The sequence below is a fragment of the Topomyia yanbarensis genome, chromosome 3 (genome assembly GCF_030247195.1).
Source record: "Topomyia yanbarensis strain Yona2022 chromosome 3, ASM3024719v1, whole genome shotgun sequence".
Taxonomy (NCBI): domain Eukaryota; kingdom Metazoa; phylum Arthropoda; class Insecta; order Diptera; family Culicidae; genus Topomyia; species Topomyia yanbarensis.
Window position 1 is genome coordinate 411,245,977 of NC_080672.1, and position 21,677 is coordinate 411,267,653.

Sequence of the window (21,677 nt, forward strand, 5' to 3'; positions counted from 1 at the left end):
GCGAGAGCTGATAAAAAGTTCACTAAAGCAGCCAAAACTAAGTCCAAAAAGTATAAAAAGACTAAAAAGTGAAGAGTGGATTTTATTTTCCTTGCCTATATACGAAAAAATGATGTTTTTTTTAATTAAAAGTTTTCCACTGATACATTTGACGTGTTTAACTTATTTTACCAAACTCGGCCAACCTACCCCAGCCCTGGGGTTGGTTGGCCGAATTTTCTTTCCGCATTTGTTTGCTAATAACTTTTTCCCTGATTTTTTCATGAATAAAGAAAATTACATATGTGCTCAAGGGTTGTATCTTCGCGACAGCGCAAACCGGTTTTCAAAAAGTCTAACCAAAATGAGTACAGAAATTCCGAAAGCAAAACTCGGCCAATCAGCCCCGGTTTTCCCTACACGTACAATACTTTTGTTATATTGTCAATACTTTTGTCATATTGTTATATATTGAGAAAAATATTGTACGTGTAAAGCGGCCCTTTGGCATTAAAACAACCCATGTATAGAAAAAAGGGATGCCAGATGTGCAGACATGTCTTCATTTTGAAGACATTTGAAAAGTTGTGAAGACGGGTTGTTCATTTTGAAGACATCTTTTTCAGACTTCTAGACTGATTTCTAGCAGAATTCTGGCTCAAAATCGAAAACCGATTCAGAATCTTGGTCGGCGTAGACAAATGAAGACATTTTTTTTTTATGAAATGTGAAATTTGACATTTCACATGTGACATTTGAAAAATATGCCTGGTATGATAAGAAACAAGAAACATGTAAAATAATAATCACCAAACCACTACAAAGCATTGCATCGGACGATCCCTCGATCGTACGCAATACAAACCCAAACAAAAATTATTAGCCATTCTCGCGTTCCATCACAATCATCAGACGTGTGAAAGAATATTATTTGCTCGTGTGTATGCGACGTGGTATCAAAGAAACAAAAATAAGTTTCCTCTTCGTCATATGTAAGTATACGGTGCCTTGTGCTACGGGAACGAATACAGACAGTCTAGACCAGTGTAGAGAGTAAACGTTGAATGAGAGACTGAAAGAGAACGGTGTGCTGGCGGGTAGCGGTTCGCTCCGTTGACTTGAATGCTGCTGAGCTGGTGTTTTGTGTGTGCTTTTAACTTACTGGCCCTGGGCTGACTTGGGAGAGTCTGACTGAGCTGAACTGGCAATAATAATTAGTCAAGTAGAATCAGTTGTTGAGTATGGTCGAACTCTGATTTAGTTCCGTGGACTCGGCTATCCGTGTGTGTCTTCGGTTTATTAGTATTATTATTATTATTATTGCTATTATTTTTTGTTGTCTTTGAGGGAAAAGGCAGTCAGTCAGCAACGCAAAATACGAAGCACACCACACAGGTGAAGACGGGAGCAGAAGCGACTCAACACTCAACGTCTCTCCATCATCATCATCGTCATCACTTGTTTCTTTTTCGGTTGAGTTCGTTCTTCTCGCTGCTCCATTGGGTTTTGATGGTTCTGTTTTGCGCTCGACGTCCACCTACTTCAGATCGTGAAAAGTGTCAGTGCTCTGACGTGTGCAATTGAATCGTGTCACGCAAAGGTTTTTGGGCAGTTGCAAATTGCTACTTTCCTTCGGTGGATGTGCGGTGCAGTGCGCCCGGATTGTGCAAACCGTAAGCAAAGATGCATAAAGTGTTTAAATGGTGAATGCAGAAACCATTAGGTGAAGTGTGGTGAAAATAGAGAAATAGGCATGTAGATACAGGAAAGCAGGCAGAAGCAAATGCAAAAATAAAGAGTTATTTGATCGTGTTTCCTTCAAAAAAAAAGTGAGAAGGAGAAGAAATCAATTTGCCATAATTGTGAGTTAAACCCAATCAAGTGAGTGATAGAGGAAGAGTTGAACAACTCTGCTCACTTAGTATTTTTTTTCTGCAAACGTAGTGAAACTCTAGTGCAAGCAACGGGTGCAGGAAGCAGAACAAGTGCAAATTTATTGCAAATAGTCATTTTATTTAAAAATAATAAATAATTGATCGAGTCGTGCGCGCGTGAAACTTTGTGCGCTTTCGGAAACTAAGTGCCTTCGAAATAGGATAAATTTGAAAGAAATTGCAAGTTGAGCTGTGTGGTCCAAGTCGCCGTCTAGCAAGAACAGCAAAGTGGCATACAAGTGATTAAAAAGAAAAAGAATATTTACACATACGCGAGACGTCTTAGTCGCCAGCCAGCGTTGACGAAAAACAGGAAAATAAAACAAGACGAAATAAGAAATAAAGGAAGCAATATTAAGAAAAGCTAATTTTATCGCTTAAGTAAAGTTGAAAAGACGGAGAAGCAAAGTCGCAGCCGAGTATCTCCACCACGAACATTCAGGCGAGAATATCGAGACGCAGAAAACAACAAGGCAACAAGTAAAACGCGCATACACACATTCTCTCGCGCTCGCGTGCGCTGCTCTCTGAACACGTATAGAAAACTGCACGGCATCGCGGATACAAGATGGCGTTCAACAGCAATAATAACAACACTAGCAACACAAACGCCTCGGAGAATGATGGGGCGGGCAAAAAGAAAAATCTGATAATTCTGGTGGATAAAGATTCGAACGATAAGTTGAACGAGCTGTTCGATAAAACACTCAGCAATAAATTACCGCTGCAAATTCCCTACCGTATGCGAAAGTTGCCCGACTCGTTCTTCAAGCCACCGTCCTCCGGGTCCAAGTCACCGTCGGTTTCGCATTCACGCGAAAATTCGGCCGACTCCGCATTTGGCTCCGGAACTACAATACTGGGTGGGGTCACTACCGGCCCGAACGGGCTTCAGATCCATCACAGTCGTGCCCATAGCAGTCCTGCCTCGCTGGGTAAGATCCCGGCCGGTTTGGTTGCTAGTCTGACCGGATCAGGTGGAGTCCAGCAGTCCGCTAACAATAGCAGTGTAAATAGCAGTAAGACACAGCAAACCAACAACGGTGGTGGTGGCGGTAGCGGTGGCAACGATGGCAATAGTCTTGGTGCGTCGGCACTCGGTCAGCAGCAGGGCCTCTCGAAGCAGGCACTGCAGCATCTGCACAGCCGGGGACGCTCGTATGATGTGTCTAATCAGCATGCATTTGGCGATTTGCCGCCCGGCTGGGAGCAGGCCCGCACACAGGATGGGCGGATTTACTACATAAAGTGAGTACACTGATGGAGCAGCATTATTACATATAACAATAGTTTGCGGGAAGATGTTTTGATTTCTAGGCGCGTAAGTTAGTCAAGCACGGTGTTGGTTCGCAAGCCAAAAGTTCCAAGAGTCCGTTTTTTGTTTTGCAATCAGCAAACTAGAGCTTATGTGTTTGCTTTTCGGGACATCATGCTGGACCAGACAGCTGATGCTAGTTACTGATGAGATGAAGACGAAATGAACAGATCCAACTTTATCAAAGTTATGCGTTGTACCCATATGCACAAATTGGTTTAATCCATTTTTTCCCACTGTCGGAGTAAAGTTTGCATAATGAATGTAAATTTGTACGGATTTTGCTGCGCTTGATTTTTTGTTTTTTTTCCGGTTTTAATTCTTAACGTTCATCTTTGATGATTTTTTCGTAGGATAACTTTTAAGCGATTGTTACGCCGATGAGCTACAGTCCAAATTTCGCGCTTGACGTTTTCAGTCGACTTTTTAATGCAACTCAAAGAGGGTTTTGCAAAGCATGGTTTTTTGCGCTGCTCTTTTGTGACCTGTTACATATTTAAATCATTCATATTTTCAAACTTTTGGACTTTTTAGTGCACAAAACACTTGGATTTCACGAGAAATTTCTGTAGCTACGAAGCTGATTCCTACGCAAAAAAACTTTGTACGTGATAACACTTCCTCTTGCTTCCCAGCCACCCTCTCAGGGTTATTTCTCCGGCTCCTAAGTGTTGTTAGTTCGTTTTCCTATCTACACTGGATTCAGTGGCGGATTTTCTCCCGAATCCAATGTCCTTTGATGCGTCTCTTCTCGAAACCAATGTTTGCGGCTGGAAATCGTTCCAGAAACCGACACCCCATCGTTAGTAATGTTGCCCACTGTCCGTTCCACATGTGTCAAACCCCACTTTGATTCCACTGAAATCATTACACTCGCGTTACGCAGACCACTGTTGATAGAGTCCGATATAAGATTTCACCTTGTTCTCTTGTTAGTCATCACGACGTTACGTTCCTCTGTCCAACATTGTCGTGGTCTACTCGGATAGTTCCCGATGGCGAATCTACTTTACTACGATGGAGAGATGCGCGATGGCGGATTTTTTTCAGGCACCAATATTTTTGTTACTGTCAACCTACTAACATCTCTTCACAACCCCCATAACAGGGGTTCATCACCGTTTTGGTGCCACTCGTCCATATTATATCTCGCTTCGTCCTGCTGGCCAGCTACGACAAACAAGACCACATGCTTCGGAATTTTCCGACATTTCCATACTCTGGACAGACCAATGACGGCACGTGTCTGAACCGACGAGAATGTTGCCCGAGCAACCATGACCTGGAGGTGAAAGAAAAAGGTAGTGAAATGGAAAAATACAACAGCATGGATTCTTCACTCTCAAAGGAACAACTAGGTTCGGAACAATAGCATATACTTGAGTACATAGGCTCATCTAGGCACAAATCCCCGACTACATACGGGGTACGTGTCATTTAAGCTAATATATTCTGATTCCTGATTCATCTATGTAGAGAGAGCCAAAAATTCGTATACGCAATTGCATTACAGCAGGACAGTTTCATAACAAATGATATGAAGTTCCGTAATTGGATTCACAAAGATAACCAGAGAATACTCAGCACACTCAATAGTGGCCACGTGACAATTGAGTTTGCAGTGTACAATGCTGCAATTGTTCTTAGAAAACTGCCGATTGTACGCCACACAGAGTTGCGAAGATTCCTGCTTGAAATTCGGTACAGTATTTACCAAGCAAATGAGATTGGTCTAATCTTATTTCACGGCAATAGATACCAGCACCGGCACAACCCTCCAACAGAGAACCGTTATCAAATCAAAAAGAGTATTAATTAAAATACCGCTGATCATTATGTGTTAATGATCGACAAAAGCGTATGACGGAAACCCAAACTCATTAAGTTTCCTCAGCAAGTCATCGGCGATAAGGTTCCATAGAAGTGGAGACAGCATGCCATTTTAAGGGCAACCGGAGACATTCATCTTCCTTATCTCTACTTGTCATAACGATGTCGGTTGCTAAGCATTGCTCATATCCATTTCGTTATAAGTGAGGGTACTCCATGACCTCGTGCTGCTTCTAAAAGGGATTCGAAAGACACGTTGTCAAAAGAATCTACAGTATCAAGAAAATCTCCAAAGCATAATTGCTTTTACGAAAAAGTTATATGCCCAGGAATCAGGTCTACCTGAAAAGAACTCAGGGGTAGTCGTCAGTGATGACTTCATACAACCTGGAAAGTGTGTGTCAAAAAGATAGTTGAATACTACATCTTCGTCAGATGAGTATTCACCATTGGCAGTTCTAATCGAATTGACATGAAAGTCTTTCGATTTCGAAAGTAACTTATTCAATCTACTAACCTCGTTGAGACTTGAAACATTTGTGTAGAATCTTTTCCATCCACTTTGCTCAGATGATCGAAGGGCATTTCTCTATGCTTCGTGAACCAACTTAAATGCCCCCGATCCCTCCCTGTATTTGCGATTCCAAGCTCTTCTACATAACTTTTTGAGCCGATCAAGTTCGGTATTCCATCAAGGTGTTCCTCTAGAAGCCAGCATAATTCGCAGCGGACAAGCCTCTTCGTATGCTTCTACTATGAGTGCATTTGTTTTATCCACGAACTTATTCAAGTCACTTGGAGATTCATTCGTCGGAAGAAACCCATGAAACCTAGTCATTAAGCCCTCTTCGTAGAAGTCCCACTTCATAGATTTCGGAGTACGATATGTGACGATATCTAGCTAGACGTTTAAATGATTAAAGATGATGTACCTATGATCAGATAACGACGTAATACCGTCAGAGCAGAGAGTTACATCTAACAAGAGGTGCTCTGCCAGCTCGTGTAAATACCCTATGTTAGCTATATCCAGATTTGTACTACTTAAGTATTTCATGAATTTGGAGCCTCTCAAATTGATGTCTGAGCTAAAGGGTGTCCCACACCAAATTGCATCACGGAAAAAACGCTGTGAAGCATTACCTAGTGGACCGATTATTTTCAAACTTTCAGACAATAAAACATAACCCATTAGTAAGATTTTGGCATATTTATTTCATTCAACTTCAATACCATAACCGCACGCTCGTGTCTTACGCTAAACTCCACTCATTACAATATGTGGCTGCCGCTTCTTCTATAAGGAAACCCACTTTTTCTTCATGTCTTCTTCAGATTTGACATCCTTGGGATGCTTTCGTGTGCCTGCTTCATATTTGCCCAGTATTTTCGATGGGCCTTAGTTTCGGTGCGCAAGGGGCGGGGGGGATCGTATCCTTGGGTACGAAAGTGACCCCGTTGGTTTCGTACTACTCCAGGACAACATTTGAATAGTGGTAGGAAGCAACATCCGATCACAAGATCGTAGGGGCCCTCGTGTTGCTTTAATCGAGGAAGCAGACGCTTCTGTAGGCACTCCTCTTCCCGTTTACAGTCCCGGTAGTCAAGAACTTCGTTTGTCACATGAGCAGATCACTTGCCAAATCATGTATTTATTGGCAAGCTTTTAAAGTTGCTGCTTTCTAATTTTGCTCCGGAACATTAAACTTGTTGTGGACGGTGAAGAACAGTAGCCCCGGAAGCCCGCCTTGACGTAAGTCTCATCATCCATGACGAGACAATGAGGCTTCTTTAGCATCTGGGTGTACAGTTTGCGAGCTGGTGACTTTCCCGTCGTATTTTCCCGCTCGTTACAATTTGGAGCCTACTGAACTTTGTACGTATGCAGTCCTTCCCGGCCCTTGGCTCTCTGAACGGGGACAGATTCAACTTTTTGACCACATCCCTGACCGAAGCATTGGGATTCCGCTTAAACGCTTTCGCTACACGCTTGTTATCCTGATCACTAATAGAACATCCATTCTGACCGCATTTCTCCTTCCGTTCGATACTCAGAGTTTGGTAGTAACGTTCAATCACTCGACTCACCGTTGACTACACGATTCCGAGTTGTTTTCCGATGTCCCGATGAGAGAGTTGAAAATTTTCCAGGTGGTTGCGAGTAACTTTTTGGGTCCAAATTAGCTCCCAGAACAACTCTGCAAATTTTTAACTTGATCGGTGAAACTATATTGCGCCCACGGTTTAAAGTTTACATGGGATTTCGTATGGGAAAAATGTCTTTTGCAAATTAATTCTTCCAAGAGTCGCCCGTTATCTCCTAAAAATAAGTAGATGGCTGATTTTTATAGGAAATTTGTCAAGGAAATAAAGTCTAGAAGATTGCAAAACGATCTGATGCTTTTGGAAAAAGTTATTAAGCAAAAACCGATTGATGCCCTGAAGATTGATGAAAATTTCACTTTTCTTAGCATCACTGCTTCTGACGGTCTAATTATATACAAAATTTTCAACATCCTCTTAACATGTACAAAAGAAGCCTTAATTTATCCCTCAAAACCTTGAGAAGTGGCCAAATAGTATAGATAAACGATTTAGACACATTAAGAGAGGTTTAAATCAAAATTGCGTATAATTGGATAACCAACAGCAGTGGTGCTAGAAAAAATGAATATTTTATGAATCATCAGAGCATCAATCGGTTTCTGCTTAATAACTTTTTTCTCAAGCGTCAGATCGTTTTGTGGTTTTCGAGACTTTGTTTCTTTGTTAAATTTTCTATAAAAGCCAAATAATGATTTATTTTTAGGAAGTAATGGGCGACTCCTGGAGGAATTATTTTGTAAAAGTTAATTTTCCCATACAAAATCCCATGTATACTTTAAACAGTGGGCGCAAAAATATAGTTTCACCGATCGAGCTAAGAATTTACACAGTTGTTCTAGGACCCAAATGGTACCTAAAAAGTTGCTCGGAGCTGGAATCTAATTTTTGTCCCACCCTAGTGAATATGCCCATTGGGTTATTTTCTACAGCTTTTTTACCGTGATGCAATTTAATGTGGGACACTCTTTACCCCAAATTATGTGGTGGGCATTGGCATCACTGCCGATTATGAGTGGAAGCGCATTTCTATCACAGTATGCTACAACCCTTTTGAAATCATCAGAAGGTGTTGAATTATTATTCGCATAATATGTCGAATAATAGACGAATTTCCTGTTTCCTGAATAATAGACGAATTTTCTAAATTGGTTAATCAATAGTCAACAGCAAAGCAATTATCACAGTTATCTGATCGAACAGTCAACTATTGCGATAATGATCTGTTGAATAGCACAGGGTTGCTACGATCGCGCGGTCTTCGCGATTTTCGTGGTTTTGGCGCGTTTTATGTTCTCAGTCTAACGCATCGCGCGGATTTGGCGCGAATTCAATTTCGACAGTGCGTCATTTTATCAGGGACCAGCCGGCATGTTCTTTTTTCAGTTTGTTCAAAATGTATATTATTAACTGTCACACACAATCACTTTGAGAAAACACTAATCCCTCAAAGAAACGAGTTATGGCTATGAAAATAATTTGAGACTATGCCACTTTGTAACTTTTAGAGTGATTACGAATTATTTAAACAAGGTTTGAGATTAGAATTGGTTCGCTGTTTTTAACGGTGAAGTGATCCTAGTGGTCAGTTATAGAAGCTTTTTACAGTAATCTGTTCACAAAATTTCTATCTTTAAACTACTGTGCAAAAATTTTTAGCGAGGCTGGTGTTTCCTCAAATTGACACGCGGTGGAAAAACGAGCGAATCAATTATGTATTTCTAAAAGTTATTTAAACATGACATGGTCGGATACGAGGATCGCAAAGGAATTTAAAGTAGCTTAAACCGTCATCTCTGCAGTTCTGAAACATTTCAAGGAACGTCTATATTGCGGAAGGTGTAATCAAGGCGTCGTACGTAGTTGTGGTCAACCAACTTTGTGCTTTACAGTTCCGTATATGCGCATTCGGAAAGGGTTCAGAGCCGGATCATTAAGCCGGCCAAAATGCGGGCTTATTGACAACTGTATGATCAGGTGCTGATTAATTCAAACGCATCCTTATAGAAGATGTTCGGACAACTTTACCGGTAAGTTGTTGATCTGGCAGGAAATCTGCAGCTGTTGTCGGCAGACTTCGATTTTTATGGCAACCAACCAGAGTTTGAAATTAGCGCTCGTTTTCACGACAAGCAGTTTATCGCACATCTTTTTCTTCCATTAGTAGGCATATGGTCTACTTGTCTGCTCACGAAAAGAAAAATTCCAAACCCTACAACTAACAATAAAGGCTAGATTCTTAATATGTGATACATTCAAATGCGTGTATTTGTTTAACCTTTCTTTCAATCGAATAATTGTCTAGGGATGAAGCAAAGGAAATAAAATTTTATTTGTGACAGCAACTGAAACAAGTCATTCATCGTTATTCCGAACAAATATAAGCAATTTTCTCTTGATATTGTTCTACATCCTGCGCACACCTTCTTCAGCCACGGTCCTGGCCTGCTGATTTAACTATTTCTTCATCCGATCAAGGTCTCGCTGGAGATTGTGCTCTTCATCTTCAGTTTCCCCTTTATTCTTGCCCAATACTTCGCTATTGGACGGAGCTGGGGACAATTTGGTGGATGAACTAGACTCTATTGTCGTATCTTTGTGGCACAGCCTTGCTGTAATGGCAGTTGGCTAAGTCTGTCCAGATCGTAACGGTCCATCATGAAACTTAATGAAAAGTAGCATTCGTTTGTTGAGGTACTTTCTTTATTTATGAGTTTGTAGTGTTATATGTCACGAATACGCTGGTGCTCTTGCCACAGGAACAGATCTCTTGCCAAACCATATTTTTTCGCGCTCTAATCCGCGTGAACTTTGAGGTAAGGAATTTGTTTGAAAACGGCTGTCCCATAGGTTTCATCATCATCGAGTTTATCAGCACCTGATCGAACAGTATAAGGACCTGGCTTCCGTTAGCCACTGTTAGTTGCTCGAGGCTTCGGATGGGTTGTTTATTTGCTCCATAATATTTGTAAGCTTCTCGAAGACGGATTCGCCGCAAAGTATAGTCATTACAATTCTTTTTAAATCGAATGAACGCAATTGGCGAGGTACGATTCCATTCCGAGGCTTGGTTTGCTCTTTGTTACGTACATACTTTTGAAAAGCAACTCAAGATTTCATCAAGATTGCAGCATAACAACTTAAGTTACAGCTATTCACAACCTCCAAACCACTCATAGGCGGAAGTTGGTTAAAGTTGAATATGTGTTCTAAGTGTATGGATTCCTGTGCAATCAAAGCAGCTGTAGTTAACTAAAATCACAAGAACCGTGTATTTATTAAAATAATCCAATCATTACTAGTAACTTTTAGGTAATCCGGTTTGTCGTGATTACGACTTACATTTTAATATAGAGGCCTCTTTTAAAAAATTCAGAAGAAAGAGGAGGGAAAAATTTGAACGTTACTAACCTTCATTGTATTAAACAGAGTTACATTATATTTGCACTAATCAGTTGGAAAAGCAGCCTCCAATTTTGAATTAAATTTCGAAGAATGTATGACTTCTATGAAAAACGCAAAAAACGTTCGAAAGTCACGCGGGAATCTCGAAATTTGATAGTCTGTTTCAGTTAGAGCCGTCAAAATGGTGCACCTAAGAGACCTAATCAAATATTGGGAATTTATATAAGTCTCGCATTAGAAGTTGTATTAGTGCTTCCTTCATCGTTCGCTAGTCGAATGAGAAGCATGGTGCGGTAAGAAGACCCAAGTAACAATTAAAATGCCTCGGGGATTTATCATTGTTTTATCCTGGTTTTATGAAGGAATCCTTGAAACCGGTGATTTTATTATGGTTTTAAGCAGCTGTCATTTCATTTGTTCCTAAATTTCACTATAAAACTATGTTATGACTTCCACGATAAAGCTTTAGGTTACAAGTTTATATAGTGCTTGTGAAACGGTTCTATATACTTTGTTAAAACTGGAATAAAACTAACATACAACAAGAAATTAAGTTATAAGACAGTTTTATCCGAGATTATTGCACGTATTCAGGTTTTGGAATGACTATATTAAAACCTCTTTAAAATAATTACTCTTATGAAAGGCATGAGCTATACTAAGGAGTTATAAAATTGTCATCAGAAGCTCGAATCTTATTGTTTACTTGCATGTAATATAGTAACTATAGTGCAACTAAGTTACTTCGAAAATTCCATTTGGAAATGGAATTCTTCCTCAATTTCTTTTGACCCAAAGCAGAAGACGAACCAAGTCAGGATTATTTCGTCTTTGCAGGTTAATAAGTATTTCTGAACAACCGCTGACAGGAGGATTGGTTTGTTTTTCTCGTTTTTCCAGGATGATGTTAAATAAAGGTGAGAGCTTTTTTGTGCGTGCTGTTGCAGTTGCCAATCACGAGAGGATTGCAATGATTTGTTTTTTGGCTGTTTACAAAAATTGACTTTGCCGACAAAAACAGCCGTTGCAACAATTTTAAGAACCACTTCTCACATTATATTACAAAAAAGGAAGCCCATCTGCGTTTTAGTAAACAATAAGCTCATACAAATGCATTGTCAGATTACTCTACAAATGCATAACAAATTTGAATCCAATTTGAAAAAACGCATTTCATTTCCATTATTGCATCAACTTTCACTCTTTTGCCGAAACATTTGTTCAACAAGCGTCTTACGCTGATCTACTTGGTCGAAACTTTGTTGGAGTAGAATTAGTTTGTGGCAGGGCTTTGACGTCTTACACGCAACGCAAAATGCATTTCAAATTCCTATTTCGATGGAAAGTAAATGTTTAATTTCGTTGATTTTTAAAAATGTATCTCAAGATCTGTCCCTAGATTTCGGAACATAATTTAAAGAAAATATCTGCGAATCTTTATCGAACGAGGACTATTGACAAAACTCGTGCTCGATTGGAATGACACTGACAGTAAATGGTGAACACACTATAGAGATGGCGAGTATTCAGTGTGTGTATTTTAATCTATTGCGCTACTCAAATTTGACAACCGCACCGTTACATAGTAAAAACCCCCACCTTCCATTTACCATCTTGGACAAAGTCACTGTCAAAATAATCAAAACGAGCAAGCTGTGATTTAGTCCAGCATAAAATTTGTCACTCTCAACATAGATGCAGATGTGTCATGATAAACACGCTTGCTATATGAATTGCTCAGTTATGACCGTTTTAGGAGGAATTGTCTTATGAAAGAATTATTCAAGTATACCAAGTTTTATTAAAAAAAATGTCGCCTTGAAGCAAAAATAGCAAATTGCGAAGTAAAATTTCTCAAATATACGCCTTCTTGTTTTACATGAAGGGTGGAATCAAACGTTTTGAGACATTTTTTTGAAAGAATATGCACTTTTTAACAAAACATTTAACATTTAACATTTTGCCTTTCTCATATAGAAAGGTTATGCAATCACTCTGAGAAACGTCAACCTAATCCCGGCCAAATTTTTTTTCGACTCGCATAAGGTTTCTGGATTTTAACAGGGGCGTAGTTGATGGTTTACGGAGAGGGGTTACACCCCCCTCTACTGTTCACTTCCCTCCTTTAAAAATCTCCCTAAATCACCCCGTAGACCACCACCCCATCCAGCCCTCATACCCCTCCCTTTCAACCCCATCATCTTTAAACCACCACTATATCACAAAGCATACCAATTTAAGCTGGGGAGTTGTTCGGTCATGGGACTTTCGCCCTCTTCACATACCCACCCCCGCATGACAAAATGAGTTAGCAAGCAGATAACATTGATCTAATACTGATTAGGCTAATGGAGTATGATATTTTGACGTAGGACTACGTCTTTGTTTTCGATATAGGGGTGCACGTTGGAAATTCTACAAAAATGGTATGTAACGAAAAGTGGTCCAATTTTAAACGCATATAATTCAGCCATCTCACGATAAATTTTCAATTTTTTGCGTATGTCGCCCCGAAATACTTCTAAGAGTAGATTCCAATAGATAAACCAAAAGATTTTTGATATCATATTAAAAATTTAAATAATGAACAACCTAGTCAAAATATCGCGCATTTACACACAGAAGATAGCGCTTCCCTAGTCTAGCACGACAGATTTGTGCACCTAGCGCGCTACGCTTCTATGAATGACGTCATCATCGACTATTTAAACGGACGGATTTCGCCGAAGCAGCTCAGTCGCCTGTTGAGCGGCAGGCGAAACAGATCACTGTGCGGTGTGCTTTTACAGCCAGTGTAGCTGAGTTAGAAGTTCGTCACACTGCCTGTGGAGGTACGCTACCCAGTGAATGCGAATGAGCTTGTCCGTATGCTATTTGTGTTGTGCTCGTTTCCAGCACATTTTTATGAATTATTCGTACACAAAATAGTTTGTACATGCCAGCTCCATTTGCAAACACGGTTAACATAGTGTCGTTGTATTAGTTGTCTCTTTCGCTCTACCCATCATCATCAGCGTTGATTCATTTTGCTTTGTGCGCGTGGGTTTAATGTTTGAGGCGAATGTGTAGGTAGGTAGATCTAATTTGCTACTAAATTGCACAACGAAAGTTTATTATTTACGTTCGATCAATTGATTGATTCATTTCCCCATCACGTGATTCATTTCCACTCAGCCTATAGTACTTTGATTCTACTAATAGGTACATACTACAAAGCCTATTTATGAATGAATACACTGCCACTTGAAAAACCGTTGCAAAAACGCATCTGGTGCATATATAAAATTGTTTTCGATTCTTATATATTTATAGTTTCGATATATGATTAAGACCACTGCATTCGCTATATTTGTATGCGTACTTTAGGAAAGTTATAATAATGGCAAAATATAACTAGAATGCTTGGTCTATACATGAAATTATATTGCCTAAATTTTGATTTTTCTTCACTGGTCCGGGTTTTTTACCACACGCAATCAAAAAGGTTTTACAAGCTAATCTTATTCTATAAAGATTTAGTTCCAGATATTAGTTCGGTCACAGTTTTCTGTACTTTCTTCAGATCTTCTTAAATAAGTTTAATCGGATTCGATCACCTACTACAAATGAAATGACCTGATAACCAAGAAGGTTTGGTTCAATATGTAATATTCGATGTTGATTGGTTGTGATTAAACCATACGTAAGACATATGTTTGATTTATTATTACTATAAATGTACTAAGAAAATAAATATTTTACATTAAATAGTATAGTCCTACGTCTACAGCTCGTGCAACCCCATAGGGCTGCCCCTTGTAGTTTTTTGGTTTCAAGTGTTTCGTGGCTGGCATGCCATTGTGTATAAGTGCAAAGTGTACTAAGAATGTAATGGACATTTCCACGATTATGTTGAACATAAAAAGCCTCCGTGCCATAGTTTAGAGAAATGAGAAAGGCACAATTGCACTGCTAGGTGGATTAAAACAGGTTTTTTACTAAAACTTGGTTAAGTGTTGTTTCAATATTTGCAGAAAAATATTACCGAATGCTCTTTTTAGTAGAATTCATGGGGCGCATTTATTTTGCGTTGCTCTTTCATGATTTTTCACCATAAATCCTTAACGGCATGCCTTCAAATACGCATGGGTGTGTTATGAACAATAATAAAATTCTTTTAATCACTATTCTGAAAAATGGTATACCTTACAATATGGCATTTTGTTCGATGATTGGCATCATGCGATGTAAAGGGATAAAACCACGATAAAATTTTATTGAATACATCTAATCAGTGTAAAAATTCAGTTTAAAACTGAAAGTTCTAACATGGATAGCATACGAAGTTTTATGGACTTCTTCAGGAAGACTTTACAGTTTTATGATGGTTAAATAGCGCTCATATAGTGGTTTTCCACACTGCTAGGTCAGGAGAAGGTTTTATGCTGTTGGTTTAATATCACACCTAAAGAGTAGAGTAGAACTGTAATAAAACTATTTCTCCTATGATAGTTTGCATAACAAGTTCTACTGATTACAATAAAACTGGGCCAATTTGTCATAACATGGGTTTATAGCAGCCTGCAGGAAGTACATAAGACCATAAAGTTAGCAGGGGAGGTTTTAAAAATTAGTTTTATTAAACGCTATAAAACTTCAATATAACCAAAATTGTTACTTGGGGAATGCAATCAAAATTTTCATCGCCCATAATTTGTTGCGCATATCACTTTTAGAACGAATGACAAATCAAAATCAAACGGGTGTAATATCCGATCCAAGTTACATTCGTTCATACAACAATTATAAAATTTCGTCGAAAAATTTTTGGATTATAATATTTCTAGATAACTCTGAAATCTAAGAATATTTACAAGTAATAAGAAACAATTTGTGTACCCTATTGATGAAACATGCAAGCGGACAATACATGAGAAGTTGCTTAGAATTAAAAAAAAAACATTGTGAGTTTAGAAGATGTATATGTCATATTTATTTGCTTTGGGAACCGTGCAAGACCACGCACGGATTTGGCGCATTTCTATTTTGTCGTCTTCCGTAACCTAGCAATTCAAAATGCTTTGAAATTCAGCGTCCCCGAATGACCTAATGACGATCGCCAGAGTGTTCTAAGGAACGCTGAAATTAACAACAATCCATAAAGACAAACGATCCTCTAATGATAGCGCCAGTTCGTATGAGCTAAAACTGGCTACAACTGGCTCCAAACAGTTTTCCATTGTCATAAAATCACCCCCACACACCTAATCAAATAATGCGCGTCTCCAACCCACTCAAGACAAGCAGGGACCATTCATGAAGTACGCCATGCCTACGGGATGAATTTAATCGAATGATGCACAACGATACTCAATTGGCTTGTAATTTGTAATTATGTTTTGCGTGATGTCACTTGCGTATGATCCCCAACTCATGTGTCATCGCCCTCAACATGCTGCCATCAGATATTGTTCACATTGAATAGATTAATTATAATTTCTATTCAATTGTGACCATTAATGAAGTGGGTGATATCGAGACGGGTGTCTGGTCTGTGTTTTAACCCTTCGATTCCATTAGAGATGGGCTGATACAGATATGCAGGTTTGTTGTTCATCAATATGCAGAGATTACAGACACTAGATTACCCGCGTGCGTAGAATCACGGATGCTTCGATTGGGTCTGTCAAAATCGGTTGCAACAATTATAAAGCTGGGTTTTAAGCCTCAACATCGATACTCCTAACTCCAGCATTGGACGTTCCAATGTTCATGCTTCGCTAGGTTTACGTGTGTAAAGTCTGTTGTCTACCGGTGGAAATGTGTTGTAACGCATAGCGAATAATAGTTGGGCTCTCCTTTCTTGTGTCGATCGAAGATGATGATGATCTGATCCAACGATCGCATGGTGGCTGGCGGCTGCACCTTTCGAGACACCGATCGGTTGCAGTTCGCGAGTAAATAATTACAGACCTCCGATGCACACAGCACACATAAGTCACTGCTCAGAGGAGCAGCAGACAGTGAAGCCTCCATTCGAATTGGGAAAAGGGAAATTTGCCAACTTCACGAAAGACACCATCAGTCAGGCGTAGTCGACGCGAGGGTGTGCCGCCATCCATTGGATGATACCAGACAACAACAACAACAACAACGGGCAGGAGTGAAACTAGGGCTTCCCAGTTGAGCCGACGCGCACGGTTTAACCCTCGGTGGTTTGGCTTAAGTAAGCTTTCAAGTGTGGAAGACAATTTGTTGATTCGGTTTTGGAAATTTTCAATCTTCGGAGAATTAGGCCAATTCAAACCACCTTTAAACTATGTTTAGTTAATTTTAAAACCAATATGGAGATAATATATTAAATTTGTCAATGATGTCGTAGTCCAACAGACTCCTAGCGCGACCTTCTCAAATACAAAATCAGCTGACACTTGCTCAAACAGTGACGCAAATACGACGGGTATGCAGAAAAAAAAATACATGCCTGCTCCACCTATTCTCACAGGTTTTCGTCAGTGCAAATATTGAGGGAAAAACCCAGGTAGAACCTGTAACCCAGTAGGCTAGCAACTCAACAAAATACAGCCCGCGGCGATGCACTTGAAAACGCAGAACAAAACGAGAAAGGATCGAACAAAGGAAAAAGCTAAACCAAAAAGGATGAATTCATTCAGAAACCTCAACGGGAAGTCTCTAGGGTTGGAAGGACGACAACTAATTATTAATCAACTGAACCCAGCGGCAGGGAACGCTGAACGTGTGTTTGTGAAAAAATAAACACCAACAGTCCTAGCTGGAATGGGGGAAAGAAACATGATAATGTAAAAAGGGACCTGTACGGTGTACTGTCGGTGCGCAACAAGTGATCGTCGTCGCCGTCGCCGTCGTCGTCGTCGGAGAGGTAACCGGATATCGATGGGATTGTAGATAAGCCCCGTTGCTCATGGAATATAATTGTTGATTGAGCAGATATTTCAACTGACAAAAGAGCATGCTTTCTTATGCGAGGTGTGGTTTGTTTTACTTCGTGACGGATCATATTCCTTGTCATAAACGCTGTTGGTGAACCTCCGCGAATTCCTAGGAAAGAAACCCAGTAACTCATATCGAGTGAGCTTTTTCAAAGAGATAAAATACCTTCACGAAATCATTATTATCCTACACGTCACATATTTCAGTTTTCCTACATGATGACATAATAGCAGATGTACTAGAATAAGAAACTAAAAGGCTCCCAAACTCAAGGCTTCTAGTGAAAACGCTTTCAAGTTTCCGTGTGTATGTGTTAATTTAGTCAGCCATAGGTGGCGCAGGCGAGTGCAATTCAACACGTTTAATCGAATCGAGTATAGAAATCAGGTTATACTTTTCGTTATAATTTTCGTGTCTACTAATTAAACTATCCGCTTGATTGAGTCTGTCGATTCGAAAGCATTTGGCAAGACGCAAAAGCGCGACGCGGCGTCGCACGGTGCTGTAGTGAAGCGGTATATAGCACACTATTTCCGTCTGCCTCTTTTGATGGAGTTTGTCGCTTGTCTGACGGTTCGTACTCAGCTCACACACGTGTAGGAACAACAAAAACGACGGGCGTTGCTTAGTTCGAGTCGAATGATAAACCAAATACCGGCTCGAACGATTATTTATCTGCTAGAGGTAGGAGATATTGACACAATTGAACTAAAAATCTAGCGGAAAATTTAGGCTAAATAAAACACAAAAATAGAATGTTGGGCATTAAGGCTTTAGTTCCGTTAAGCATAATTTACAAAAATAGATAAAATGATAAATTTTTCCGATTACGCAAATTTTAGACTTAGTTAAGCAAATTTCTTGCCGATGGTATGCCGCGACAGACTACAAAATAACTATATTTAAGCAAATTTATCAGACAACCTTTGTATGCTGTTTGGCCGAATGCTATTCGGCCAAGTGCCATGTGGTCGTAGGCCATTGGACCGACTAGTTTTGATCCAAGAGTTATTTTGCCGAAAATAATATTTATCAAAATGCTAATGATCTTAAATTGAATACTGTGCAATTATTCTTATACTTACAGTATTTGTTGTTATTGGTCCAAACATTCCGTGGATATTTTCCTTCTTTTTAACATGAGCTGTTCTATCGATACGTTTCTTTTATATCTGTCTACAGGAAAAAATGAGCAGTATTTTCCGTACCCTACATACAGCTCAGTTTTCAGAAAACAGAGAGAGATAGAGTATTCACAGATGACATATATTCATTTTGGGTTTATAAGCAAAATGTTTTAAACAATTAGGTTTTTGCTATCGAGATGGTGGACTTCTTCAGTTTTACCTTTTTAGACAATAGAATTGACAAAGGTTTGAAGTTTGTTTAGTGTGCTGGATTTCTCGAAAAAAGTGAATGCAAAGATATTTTAAGAAACATATACTATTCCTTAATATGTTTGTGTCTCTTGTATTGCAATATACAACTCATTTTTAGTTTTTTTTTTTGACAAAATCGTTCGTACCTGCATTTGATATATTTGGTAATGTCAAACTTAATAACAGATTTAAGTCATTCATTTCTTGATATGTTATGCCAAAAAATCTTAGTTTACGAATACTTTGTATCTCGCAAATAGTGCTTAAATAGCGCTTTAATTGCGCTGAGTTATGATGTTGCTCTGATAAGCCATAATATGAACTCTTATCTCAGAAGAATCAACTTCAACATTACCTATACGCAAAAAGTTGGGGACGATTTGAATAAGACGTGGTACAGTCGAATGACATTAAACATTGTTTGCATATTTCAATCAAAACATTACTAGATTGTGATGTAATACAGTCACTGTAGTGAAAGACATAAAATGACCGTTGGTTGTGCGATTTAATAATAAATCTATAACATCGTATTTTTAGAATTGATTCATTAGCATTAGCTAGTCACTGAAGCCCGCCTGAGAGGCATCAGTGGAATCATTGTACTGTTCCTAAATTTCTCATATGTGTTACAAAGTGTTTGCGAAACTTATTTAAATTGAAAGTTTAAAGTTTAAAAACTAAGCTAAAACTAAATGTAGTATCTTAATGCTGCTCCGACAAACGTCCCTATATACAAACGGACAACCATTATATTATACATCTAACCAAACAGCACATTTTGTAATTTGTTTCTAATTGTATCTTTCATTCTGTACAACATGAGGTGCTCTTCTTAGCCCATGGAACTGTTTATTGAATATATGAGCAAGAAACTACTGTGCTTTTATTGTCAAAATAATACCATTTATCGATCTAATATCAGTTATTCGAATCAAAATTATTGTATTTTCTTCCATCTGATCGATACAGTTTTGAACCCATCGTTACAACACATCAGTGAAACCATACAATATATGAATCAAAAAAACGAAAATATGTAATAAAATTATAACATTCGATTAAATTGCCGTTGGCCATCTAGCATTCGGCCAAATGACTCTTTCGGCCAAATGATTCTTTCAGCCAAATGACTCTTTCGGGCAAATTTCGGTCCAATGACCTTCGGCCAATTGATTCTTTGCGCCAAATAACCATTTCGGCCAAATGACTCTTTCGTCTACATGACTCTTTCGGCCAAATGACTCTTTCGGGCAAATTTCGGTCCAATGACCTTCGGCCAATTGATTCTTTGCGCCAAATAACCATTTCGGCCAAATGACTCTTTCGTCTACATGACTCTTTCGGCCAAATGACTCTTGCGGTCAAATATATCCTTCAGCTAAATGACTCTTTCGACCAAATGCCTTTCGGTTAAATGACTCTTTCGACCAAATGACTTTCGATCGTATGACTCTTGCGGCCAAATTTATTTTTTGGTCAATTGACTCTTTCGGCCAAATGACTCTTAAGGCCAAATGAATTTCAGCTAATTGACTCGACCAAATGACACGGCCAAATGACTCATTCGGCTAAATAACCCTATCGGCCTAACAGCTTTTAGTCCTCTTCGGTCAAATAGCATTCGGCCAGGTGGTTTTCGCTCAATTGACCTGAAACCATGGGATACGAAAGTTACATTTCCGAAATTACCTTACCATGTTCTTTCATTAATTTGTTTCAGTTCACGGAGAAATTCCTTTTTCGTATAAACAGACGCGATTACAATAAAAATATGGGAGAAAACCAGGGGCAGATCACTTGTGATGCATTTTTAAAAATCAGCGAAATTAAATGCATTTATTTCCATCAAAATAGAAATTCATAATGTATTTTGCGTTGCGTGCAATGTTTTTGCGTTGCGTGCAACGTTGTTTGCGTTGCGTGTAAGACGTCAAAACCCTACAGAAAAACTAGCCCTACATTTAACAAAACGTTCAAACAAAGTGGATCAGCGTAGGACGTTTGTTAAACAAACTTTTCTGCGAGGCAGAGCTGATGCAAAAATGGAAATTAAATGCATTTTTTTCAATTTGATGCAAATTTGTTATACATTCTTAGAGTGATCTGCCCCTAGGAGAAAACCATAGAAGTAGCAGGTCTTCTCGATGAATGAAAAATTACACAATTTTCCTTTTTTCATGAGTTTTTCTTTAAAAGGGCACTAGAATAAAATTTTCAAAAATTGTCGGATTTGAGAAAAAATTCGTTTGAATATATTTCAAAAAAAGCTCCTATATAAGACTAGCGATACGACCTTTCGTTCCGGTTTCGAAAGTGTAACTCAAATATGTCAAATTTGATATTTCGTTAGAAAACGACAATATGGCAACACTTGTTAATCCTCACTTATTAATCTGCTTCTAATTTACTTTGTTTTTCATTAAAGGCTTTATAAAATTATAGTAGAATTGCAGTTTATTGCAACATTATGACGATCGAACATGCTGACAGCGCATTCTGTCACACTTCTTGCTCCCATTGTTGTTGCTGTTGTTGTTGTCAGCGGTTGTTTTGGTACTCGCCATCCTTTTTGCCTTTCTCATATGGGACATTGCAAGATGACGTCATATGAGTAAAAATGCTCGAAAAAATGACAGTTCAACGACCTTTTTTACATGGTGTTAGAAAATTTTTGATTCCACCCGGTTCAGTAAACTTGGTTCGAATTCTAAGTCCATGTAAACAAGCTCTCTGAACTGTCAGAAAAGTGAGGTTATACATTTTCGTGCAATGGTCTAT

The 21,677-nt window shown here is 38.9% G+C and overlaps 1 protein-coding gene across 2 annotated transcripts in view; it reads left to right on the forward strand.

Annotated features, from left to right (window-relative positions):
• Nucleotides 1-1,189: 1,189 nt before the first annotated feature.
• LOC131694042 (transcriptional coactivator yorkie) overlaps nt 1,190-21,677 on the forward strand; it is a 148,447-nt gene continuing 127,959 nt past the window's right edge. For both annotated transcript variants that reach the window (XM_058982388.1, XM_058982389.1), the window contains exon 1: nt 1,190-3,161. In XM_058982388.1, coding sequence (XP_058838371.1) covers nt 2,482-3,161 — 680 coding nt within the window. In that variant the 5' untranslated portion in view covers nt 1,190-2,481. The remainder of the gene's footprint in view (nt 3,162-21,677) is intronic.